At 43.2% G+C, this 12206-nt stretch overlaps 1 protein-coding gene across 1 annotated transcript; it reads left to right on the forward strand.

Moving 5' to 3' along the window:
* Positions 1-9690: 9690 nt before the first annotated feature.
* Positions 9691-11924, forward strand: LOC149390101 (uncharacterized). The gene is made up of 2 exons (XM_089618968.1): positions 9691-10367; positions 10427-11924. The coding sequence occupies exons 1-2, from the start codon at positions 9691-9693 to the stop codon at positions 11922-11924; spliced, it is 2175 nt and encodes a 724-aa protein (XP_089475094.1).
* Positions 11925-12206: the final 282 nt, after the last annotated feature.

The following is a 12206-nucleotide window of genomic DNA, read 5'->3' on the forward strand; positions in this document are numbered from 1 at the left end:
AAAGATCAAAGGGCTATTAATCTCAGTATGATTGTTAAGAGAATCTATGATGTATGGTTATGAGACATACAGAGTTGGAGACTCTATAGTTCTTTCTAGGTATCTTCTGAGGATACTGAATTGAACAATGCACTTCTAGAGATAGAATAAGAACCACTACAAGAAATAGGACATTTAGCGACGAAACTATTAGCGACGACTTAATCGTCGCTAATCACCCTTTTAGCGACGATAATATCGTTGCTGATTTTTTGGTGCCAAAAATATTAAAGTTTGGCGGCAAAGATAATTAGCGATGAATATATCGTCGCTTATTCTTTTTTGTCGTCGCTAAGTTCGCGGGAAAATATTTAGCGATGATTTTATCGTCGCTAATTATTTGTGAATTCAGTTAGCGGCGATAATATCGTCGCTAATAATTTAGAATTAATTTTGAATTGTAAAGAGGGAAAAATCACTCCAATTTAATTAAAATGAAAACATTTAGCGACGATTTTATCGTCGCTAAATATTTTTTGTGTCGTCGCTATACATTTAGCGACGATTTAATCGTCGCTAAATGATTTCGAATTTTAACGAATTTTAAAGAGGGAAAAATCCCTCCCATTTAATTAAAACGAAATGATTTAGCGACGATTAAATCGTCGCTAAATATGTGAAATATACTATTAGCGACGGATAAGTCGTCGCTAAATGCACGGTGATTCAAGTTCATTTAGCGACGATATGTAATCATTTAGCGACGAGGAAATCGTCGGTAAATGTCTTTAACTACCAGATCGCGACCTAGTTCCCCCATTTCGTTTTCGTAACCTAAAATCGCCATTTTTTTCTCTGGTTTCTCCTCTCCGCCGTCCGTACCAAGTCATGTGCCCTCCTCCGCCGTGTGCCGCCGACGCCGTCCTCGTCCTCCCCGGCAAGTCTCTCTCTCCTCACATCTCTCCCCTAACCTCTCTCTCAACCGTTGCAGCTCCTCCGCCGCTCCGCCGCCGACGCCGTAGCTGCTTACCCGTCGACGCCGTGCTTCTCCGCTTCCCCGCTTCTTGCCGTCCTTGTCCTGATCTCTCACGGTAAGTTTTTTTTTTTTTTTTTATAACTTTATATATATATATATATATATTAGTTATAAATATAAATGAATTAATTAGTTATAAATATAAATGAATTAATTAGTTATATTTACATAATTTAGTTATAAATGAATTAATTAGTTATATATTTGTTATATATATTATAAATATTTAAATTAGTTTTGTTTACACAAATATTTAAATTAGTTATAAATTTTAATATTAGGTATAAATATTTAAATTAGTTATAAATATTTATATTAGGTAAAATTATGTAAAAACATGTAAGAACAATTAGTTAGTTTATCTAAATTAAATGGAATTGTATTTAATTCTTGTTAAAAATGATTAAAAATGTGAAATTAATTAGTTGATATGGATTATGAATTTTAATAATCGAACCACTGAGGTTGGATTTATTGTTAGTTTTAGGATGTTTCTATGCAGGTTTTAAAGTTAAAGGCTTGATGCCGGGTTGTTAAGTTTATAGGGGAGGTTCTGCCGAAATTTCGGTAGGATCGTGAAATTATAAAATAAAATCCGAAAACTACTAAATTTTGAAATGTTTAATCTATAGGTAAAATGAGTTATCCAAATAGGAATTGGATAATCGAGGACCAACGTTTAAGCGTTGAGTTTGCGGCTGGCATGACAGAGTTCATGGCAATGGCCCGACAACACGTAAACATCGAAGGACGAGTTAAGTGTCCATGCAAGAGGTGTAACAACGTGTTGATACAAAAAATTCTTGATATAGAGAATCATCTCTTTATCAGAGGATTTAAGAGGAATTACACGAGGTGGAACTTTCACGGGGAGGAAGAAGATGACGTAATGCAGTATCAGACGGATTACAGAGGATGAGGTGGAATGTTTGATGCTGTACACGATATCTTAGATCACAACGACGTAGATGGTGACGATGACAGTATTGACCCGAATGCAGAATACCAGAGTGGACAGTTCGATGACCTTTTCAGCGACCTGAACACAGAATTATGGCCGGGTTGTACGGAGTATTCGTCACTCTCCTTTGTTGTCACGTTGATGCATTTGAAAGTGATGAACAAGTGGAGGAATAAGTCGTTTGATCAGCTACTGAAAGTACTGAAAAAGTCTCATCCGATCGGCAACACGATTCCAAAGTCACACTATGAAGCAAAGGCGAAATTGCGTCGATTTGGTATGGGTTACGATTCGATTCACGTCTGCAAACACGATTGCGCGTTGTTTTGGAAGGAAAACGCCAATCTAGACGAGTGTCCAGTTTGTAATGAGAGCTGGTGGCTGAAGAATGACGGTGGAAAAAAAGTAGCGCATAAGGTGTTGCGCTACTTTCCACTGAAATATCGACTTAAGCGATTGTACGCGAGTCGGCATACAGCTCTAGAGATGCAGTGGCACGAGAATGAACGCATTAAGGAGGATGGTGTACTGCGACATCCTGCAAACGGAGTAACGTGGAAGGAGATCGACCGAAAATATCCCAATCCTGAAATGAGACATGTCATTTCATAGTGTACGAATTGCATCATGCTTACCTCAATCATGAAATGAGACATGTCATTTCATAGTGTACGTATTCTCATTTGAGAAAGTCAGAGTTCTAGATTCACTTTGTGATATAGACAAGACCTATGGGTGAAGTACTAATTTATGAAAACGTCATGAACAACTTTGTGAAGGTCTCATAGATATGGAATTCATGTACAAGATTGCTGAAAGGCAATGCATATCACCTCATGCTTTTTTTTCTTGGAATGTGAATAAATGAAACAAACAGTGTCCAAATTGAGTCAGGACTCTTTTGGATGAATCAACGTGACATTTTAGCTCCTCGTCAATACATTGTTTCTAACTTATTCACAAGCGACAAAGGAGTTGAGGAAATAACAACAAGACGGGTAAAATGGTAATTTTGTACATCTAGTTGATGATATTCATGAAGGGTAAACATAGATAAAATTCAATGGATCCACTCATCACAATTAAGTAGAATTCTTGAGTAGAAAATATATTCATTTGAACCGAGAGATTTCAGTGTCAACTCTTTAGTGGAGTTAGTGACATTAAGCTAGAACTTGGAAAATGTTTGCGAACTTTTTTTATGTTGTCATGAACAAATAAAGAAACATCTAGAAGCATGTTCTAGAAGCCTCAAAACCATCCAACCCAAGAGAGAAAGAGAGTTTATTTTGTGCATTGATGTATGAAGATACTTGCCAAAAGAAAAAGACGAAACAAATTTTCTCTGAGAGGAAAGCATATTGGCGGCCAAGGAGAGAAGAAAGCAAATGAGTAAACAAATCCATGTGTCATGAAGACATGTTGGACGTCCATGAGGTAGAAAGTGGAAACAAGGATTTACTTATGAATATGTGATATTCAATGGAAAAGAGGAAACTACATTTTCAAGGCAAAACCCCCTCCTATAAATACCCCACCTCATTCACAATTCACAACACACAATTTTAGAGATTGAGAGCTTCTCTCTCTAGAACTTGTAGCCGTCCAATTCCTCTCTCTCTCTCTCTCTCTTCTTGTCCTTTTTGTTTTGGCACCTAGATCCTCATTAGACCTAGCGTTTTATTTTAGCTCTTTGGCTCAAACACTTCTTCTTGAGTGATAGTGTTTATAAGTTCCCATACACTAAATCCAACCTAAACTCTAAAGACTCTAGTGGTAGAAACTTTCGTGGTTGCTCATAGGTTCGAGAAGACTAGTGGAAGGCGAGCTGAGTGGGGAGACGAGCGTTTCAACCTTCCTAAGGCTTCTCAACGTTCAAGATCCATTCAAGGTTGGTACCGAGTGAAAACTCAAAGCAGTTTTAAAATTTTAAATTATATGTTAATGCACTTTGTCTAGGTTGTAAAAACGTTTTACGAGTTTTTAAAGAAATTTTTATATTCCGCCGCTTGTTAGAAGTGATAATCTTTTCATAAATCATAGATCTATTCCAACATGTACCTTATGCTACACGCGTACTACAAGCCTCATTGGGCCGTATGGGTATATTTAAATTGCTTTTTTTTAGTCCCATTTAAATGTTATTGATATTATGAAATAACTTAACCATTAATAACTTATTCATAAAACACTTTATTATGAATTTGAAAGATATTACGACGAAGTTGGATTAGTGTAAGCCTGGCGGCGAGCCTGGGGACCTCCCCACTGCCCCGGCTGAGGCGCCCCAGCCCGGACGGGCTTGGTCGGATGTGCCACAGGTGGCACTGGACGAAGCCCGATCGGCCGGCAATCACCCGCGCGGATCCAGCAGCCGCTCAAGGAGGGCGAAGGATGACTTCCCCAGATCGCCGAGGGCGGCTGCCTCCTCTGGACCAGGGTGCGTCGCCGCCATCGCTGGAGTCCCGTCATCGCGCACCCAGGCACTCACGGTCGAGAGATCATCCTCGAAAAAATCAGCCGGCTGCATCATTGAAGTGCCAAAACCTAGGGTGGAGAATTGGAGATGGGAATGAGCGGGAGAAGGAAAGTGGTCCCAAAACCCATCCAAATCAATGAGGGATGAAGACAAAAGAGAAGCTATGTCATCATCAAGGGGGGCACCTATTGGGTAATGAGCGGGGAACCCCATGACATGTATACGACATGTATGACGCACGTAAAGCCATATAAGAGAATAAAATAATGAGGGACGAGAGCGTAACCTTTCACGTTCCCTTTCCTCGAACCGAGGCCATAGAAACTACCATCGTTCGGACGCATCCTCGCAAAAGTTATCTAGAAATTGGCTCTTTGAGTTTGTCGTCTGAATTAGTAATTCAAAGACAAACTTGGGGGGCTAATGTTGTCGGTCTGTCATACGGCGACGTGGGTAAGATAGTCATTAGATGCTTATAGTCGCTGAGCCGGACGTCCCGGCTGCCATGACGAGGAATCTCTCGGCCACCTGGCTAGCAGGCCTCTCAGTCGTCCAGTGGGCCTCTTGGCCATCCAGCAGACCTCTCGGCCGTCCAGTGGGCCTCTTGGCCATCCAGCCAACATGCCTCTCTGGCTTCCAGTAGACCTCTCGGCCACCCAGCCAGCAGGCCTCTAAGCCGTCCAGCGGGCCTCTAGACCATCCAGCAGACCTCTCGGCCATCCAGCCAGCAGGCCTCTCGGCCGTCCAGTGGGCCTCTCGGCTGTCGAGTGGGTCGCTCTGCCATCCAGCCAGTAGGCCTCTCCGTCCATAAGGCCTCTCAGCCGTTCAGTGGGCTACTCGGCCATCTGGGTAGCAGGCCCCTCGACCGTCCAGCAAGCTTCTCGGCCTCTCGGCCTCACGGCCTCACGGCCTCCTGGCCCCCTTCAAGGGTCCAGTCGAGCCTTATAAATACAAGGCTTGGCCCTCACCAAAAGGTAACCGAAAATTCCTCGTGCTTGAGTTCTGAAACGCTGTCGAATTCCTAACTCGCTTGTTTCACTCAACAAGATGGACTAACCCTCTAAACACCTCTACACTCCACCTCAATCATACTAATATTGAGCGTCAGAGAGGTAAATAGAGGCACCCCTTTGTTTCCCCTTTGTAGTTCACGGGTTTTCTCTCTGTTTCAGGTGTTACGACGAACGTGAAGACGGATCTTAGCTAAGAGACGACTTGGAATACCAAGTCCGACACGCTCAAGCCGAAGCGAGACCACTCGGTCCGACCAGGGGTCTAACTGCTAAGGTTTCTAAATAGTTGTCCGAGAACGAGCGACAACATATCAGATGCCTTTCTCTTTGCCTCAGGGAAATGCGCTGCCTTCACCACTTTGCTGAGCTTGGCATGTGTATCCGCTTTGGAATTCCTGTCTTCATTTCAATCCACTGGTAAGGTTACCTCGGTATCCCAACTTGATCACGGCATCTTTGGCTGTCGTCCCCTCTTAGACTTTGTCTAAACACGATCATCCACAAGGTCGCTCTTCAACAACATGGTTCAACTTTGACCCATCTAGACTTCCTATCTTGTATGCCGTGCCTTTGCACGAATGTTGTCAAGACTTTTCGCATAGCTAATCTTGGGTCTCATAAGCACCTGGTTCGTTAGCACATCAACCTTTTTTTTACCAGTACGCCTTTGCCTGAGGTCTTCGCTGCATCCAAGCATCCTGATCTATCTTTTGGTGATGCTCGCTTTTGGTAGACCTACATGCCGGTCTTCATTGTCGAGAACAAGGTTACCTTGACCTTCTTAGCAACCAATGGGATCGGTCTTTCTACCAGCGATATCAAGGTCATGCGAACTTATTGATGCATGCTCTCCGTTCGATCAATTTCGCCTTCGCCTTGAACACCCTTTTCATGATGTTCATGCTCTAATACCAACTGTCACAGGCCCAAAAATTTCAACGGAATATTACACCCATGTGGGGCCAAGACTCTCACAGTCGAGGGCAGCCTACCTTTCCTCAGTCTTCTTCATAAAAACCCTCGCGCACTTTGTTCTCGCGCACACGGATATGCTGACGGGAACTACGTCTTAAGAGTGTCGCTCGTAGCGACTAGAACTACATCCTATTGCCGAGGCTTGCCCGAGAAGTGCCTCGCTAACACTTGCATCGTTACTAGATTCCCTTGCGTCACCTCGGCCAATCCCGCATCAGCGCTCTCTCGCGTGACTCTCCACTTGGTTGCCTGTACGATGCCTTAGCCAAGATCAAGTCATCATCACGATGGGCTATCGTATGCCTCTCCCGAGTAGGCGTAGATAGGACTTAGGGCGACACCCGCACCCAAAGTCCTTTACTCCGACATCCCATCTCGCAACGTATGCGAGTGGACATCCGAAAGAGCAACTTGACTCACAACCTAGCCCTTATCCTTTTGATCTTCGCATGTCTCGCTCACGCCATGCGTTTAAGGCTGCAATTCCCGTGCATAGAGTCGAACCTCGGACTCATCGCATTAGAGACATTCCTACTATCTGTGGCACGGGAATGTCCATTCGATGATCAATCCAATTCCCCTTGGATTGACACTAAGAACCTGTGAATCTCTATAGAATAACCACCGTGTGGGATAGAAGGCGCGCAGTACTGCCCCTACGGCAATACTGGTCCGAGCCTATCCCAACTCGAACGACACACTAGTCCTCTTCGACTATGTATGCCCGCCCCGCGTGCCTGTCTCTTCGACACACGGGTAGCTCGCTTCAGTCACTGAGACTGTCGGGTGGTGAAGAGCTTTACATCAAGGTACCCCGAATAGAGACCAATAATATCCTGCCGTCTGACTTACCATGACTCTCATGGATGACCGGGTCTTTATCTTTGGAATCTCGTACGAGCCCCCCTTAGACTTCCTAAGGAGGTTTCCATCCCGTGTGGGACGTTTGCCTATGCTTGGCACACGTTTCCCGCCCGTTCGGGGCCCCCAGCGATCTCCCGGCCGGTCGTCTCCCGGACGACCGTGACAGGAAGTGAGGGGATCTCAGATTAAGGGGAACCTGATTTAAAATCTCGGATAATATTAGGAAAAATGTCTTGAGACGGGGATCGTTCATATAAGACAATTGTATATTATCGAGTAATTTTCTTACAGTGAGTTTCTTTCATGTAAGATTATTGACGGAGATGGTTGACCGTTTTGTGAATTTTCTTTTCGTTTGAATGGTTAAAAGCAAGAGACAAGACTTTTGTCCGATTCTTTTGTGCTACGGATTAGCTTTAGAATCTGCGCTAGTATTCAAACCGTATTGATTATTATTAGAAGAATCAGATTCAGAGTTATTATAAAAAGTGTTGCTGATGAAGGGTGATGAGACTTAAACCCTGGATGGAAGGGCGAACCTACATTGTAGAAGGGGTGGCGTACGTCACCCCAACTTTTATTAGAAGTCCAAAAAAAACCTAATTAATAAGTAATTTCTTATTTACCTCTAGTTTTAGAAATTCCAAAACTACTTTATTGTTTTTATAAAATTTCATTGATAGCTCGTTTATTTTTATTTTCAAATTATTTTTCCTAACAAATGTAAACTACTAATAAAAATCCAAAATAAACTATAAAAAAAAAAACTAATTTTTTAGAATACTTGGTTAGTGACAGGCTTATTACATGGTTACCCATCCTCCTAAGTCGGTCAAATTTTTTGTTTCTTCAGATAAAAGTTATTCTTGAATTAATCACATATGAATCTATGTGGGTATAGGGCATCGCATAAAGGGATGAGTTTATAATATAATTTAATTTATACATATTGTTTTTGTTTGACTACTGTAACTTGTGTCGATGAATTTGTTACAAATTAATTTAGTATTTAAAGATAATTTAACATTTTAGTTAGGGATATGCTTCGTATTTTTTTTTTATAAAAGAAAATCTTTTTATATTTTAATTTAGATGAAAGATAATTTTTGAGATATTTTAAAGTTTTCTTTATAATTTAATTTAGTTATATTTATAAAATATTTTATAAAATTATTTATTTTCGGTCACCGTCAACTTCAATTTCTGGTTCCGCCCCTGCCCGAATGTGTTGTTGGGTCTGGATACAGCAAGCTTCTGGAGATCATCCTTGAGTTCCCATGTTAGAAGGGCCGGCTTCAAATTCTTGTCCTCAGTATAGTAATCATTGGAGAAAATTTAGAATCACACAATTATCTCTTGTTATTTTAGACACATTTACTAAATCCTTAGTGATCTGCGGAACATGACGTACATTGTTTAGGATAATGGATTTAGGCTTAGACTGAATGCAAGATTCTCTGATATGTAAGATTCTCAAACTGTTATGTACAAGTGTCAAATGCTTGAGAGAGCGTTAGCGTAAAATGACAGTTATTAACAGAGAACTAGAGTTGAAACCCACACGTAAATATAAGAAAAGTTACATTCATTGTGGTAAGATCGTTGTGTACCATTTTTTTTATCATTGTTGTAGGGGTATAATAACTCGAATATTAAAATATCATTTCAGATGGGCTTAGGCCCGATTGAAGCCCACGATCCATTTGAGAGACGGCCCGCGAAATCTATTATGAACCTGGCTCGCTCTCTGCAGGTCGGCCCAAGTCCAGCAACACTTCCCGGTTCAATGGATTCCAGTTCGTCAACGTCTTCCTGACCGGAAGGATCGGTCAGTGAAAGAGTAGACCGCACCACGAAGATCGGATCTCAGACGACTACGACCTCGGCGAGGAATGTGGATCGAGGAACACGTGTCTTCGGCCAGAAGGTTCCATCTCGTCTATAAATAGAAGGGGAGAGGACGATTTTGGCACATGCAAGCTCTACATCTCAGTTTTCAATTAATTCTATTTTGTATTCTTATATTCACGATCTTGAGCTCGACCTGTTGAGTTCGTCACCTCGTCCATTTGTAACCTTCTCTAAATTAATAAAAGTAATTAATATTCGTATATTATTATAGTTCTTTATTATTAAATTTTTTCTTATACGACGTTTTTCTAAACCCCTTTAAAATACTTTTATCATTTCACCTTTCATTTGTGATTGTTGATCGATCTAAAAATCGACATCAACAATTTGGCGCCGTCTGTGGGAAAATTCAGAAAGACCAATCTCGGAAGAAGCCATTCGTAAAAAAAAAAGAAAATTTATCATGTCTTCCACTCCGACTCATTACGAAGCCGGAGAGGAGATCCCCCCGGGGATCAGGGCAATCATAAATATGCTGACAAAAAAGATAGATGAGCAAGTCGAGACCAACCGTGCTCTTAATGACCGGTTGAATACTCTCTCGACTCCTCAAAACACCCCTGATCCTCAAGTGGGATCTGGAGATATGACCGCCTCTGAGTCAGCTCGCCAAGCAACCTCGGTTGCGCAAACAAGCCGAGCTATCCCTCCCGGAGTCCGTCTAGATTTCTCTGGGATACAGGTCGCCCGAGGAACAGACCAGTTTCCCATCACAAGCTTTCAGCTTGGGGGGACTGCTGGCGAGGTCGCGACAGAAGTCACGATTGATCCTTCCGGACTCCCTCCGCCTCCGCTCGAGGGAGCACCGTCCGGGTCTTTCCCGACTGATTCGGGATCTCGCCCTCCAGCGATCTATCAAACATTCACCCCCCAGCGTTTTGGCGGGATGAATCAGACCCGTCAGGGCCCGGTAAGTGCAACCGCGGCTAGTCCGGCACAATCGGGACCTCGCCTCTTTCGTGGTGGCGAACCCAGTATGACCGAACTGGACAGGTTCAAGGAATCTATAACGGCCGAGCTGAGAGCTGTTCGTTCAGAATTTCATTCTCCAACCAGCTCGGCTCCCGAGATAGATCGTCTCGTTGAAGAAACAAGGCGAACTCCTTTCGCCAGAAATACACTGAAGTGCAACTGGGAGATACCGGAAAGGTTCGCCTTCCACGATACAGTGGCACCTCAAGCCCGAAAGCATTTATATTGTCCTTCAGAGTCGCAATGGGACGGGTTATGCTCGCTGAGAGAGAATTAGAGGCAGGATACTGCCAACTATTCGCTGAAAGCTTGTCCGGACCCACCTTGGAATGGTTCTCCAAACTCGAACCAAACTCCATTGATGGTTTCGATAAGCTATCAGCTGCATTCCTGAAACACTATTCGATGTACGTGGAGGACGATCTGACCATAGCAGACTTATGGGGGATCCAACAGAGAGAGAACGAATCTTTGAAGGATTTCATGATCCGTTACAAGGACGTACTCTCGAAAATCTCTAACGTATGCCACGAGTCTGCCATAACCTCTCTAAGGAACGGGTTAAGGCACGATTCAAAGCTGAAATTAGAAATGACTGTCAACCGCCCCCTCACACTAGAGGACGTAATTCATAAAGCTGCGAATTACGCAAAGGCTGAAGAGGAATTTGCTTCCTACGAGAGGCAACGCGCGGCCGAAAAGAAACCACCCTCCAATACTTGGGTGAGGCCCGTAAACACTGGGAATAACCCTTGCAGGATTAATCCCCACGACGCCATACCTCACGCCAAAAAGCAACACGCCCCTCCTAACTATACGTTCAATGTCGGTGATGACATTAAGGAGGGAGGTCCCCATGCAAAGAAATGGACGCGGGATCCCAATGCGTATTGCAGTTTCCACAAGGCTAACGGCCACGACACGGTTAATTGCGAGACCATGCGTAAGGCCCTAGTAGAGAAATATGCAAAAGGGGAACTAAAAGATGTCGATCTAGGACCCAGGCCAAAAAAGAAGGTCTTTAATAGCAACAACAGGGGAAAGGGCAACCCCTCCCCCAAGAGAGCGAGACCCGATGAGGAAGGGGAACCAAATTCCCCGCCGACTGTTGCAAAACACAGGGTTGACTTCATAATGGGCGGCTCAAAGTTTTGCAACGAAACGGTTAACTCAATCAAAACACATCAACGTCGATTGAGTAACCAAACTACCAAAATCAGATTAGAACAAGATGTTCAAATCTCGTTCTCCGAAAAAGAAGCAATAGGGACAACCGAACCACACGAAGACGCACTCGTGATCACGATCAATGTGTCTAACTGTGAGGTTGCGAGAGTTCTAATCGATGGAGGCAGCTCTGTAGATCTTATTTTCAAGGATACCCTGGCAAGGATGGGAATCGATGAAGACGAGATCGAAAGAGAACGAACCCATTTAACAGGTTTCAATGGGTCCACTACTCCATCCTTTGGAACAATCAGGTTGCCCGTAAAAACACACGGAATCAACAAAATAGTAGAGTTTCAAGTACTAGACTGTCTATCCCCTTACAACATTATCTTGGGAAGACCGTGGATACATATGATGAGGGCTGTGCCTTCAACCTTTCATCAATGTATTCGTTTCCCTATGCCTGAGGGAATAGGAGAGATCCGAGGTAATCAGGCAACCTCCCGCATTTGCTATCTCACTAGCCACAAACATTGTGCCAAAGCAATCAAAGTAGAGCAATAGCAATTAATGAGTGTGGAGTCGGCCGGGAGCGTTACCACACTAGAATATCCCGACTCCCTCGATGCGCCAAGTACTGAGTTAACAGTCCAAGTACAGCTCAATGGCTCCGATCCTTCCAAGTGTGTCGGAATCGAAACTAAGCTTAAAGGTGGCATCAGGCGAGAACTGATCTGTTTCTTGAAACGAAACAAATCCACCTTCGCCTGGTCAACCGAAGATATGCCAGGAATAAGCATCGACATCACGTCTCACCAACTTAATGTCGATCCCAGTTTTAAACCT

The sequence above is a fragment of the Urtica dioica genome, chromosome 7, assembly GCF_054948205.1.
Source record: "Urtica dioica subsp. dioica isolate 48M chromosome 7, U.dioica_male_clone48M_v1_H2, whole genome shotgun sequence".
Lineage (NCBI taxonomy): Eukaryota > Viridiplantae > Streptophyta > Magnoliopsida > Rosales > Urticaceae > Urtica > Urtica dioica.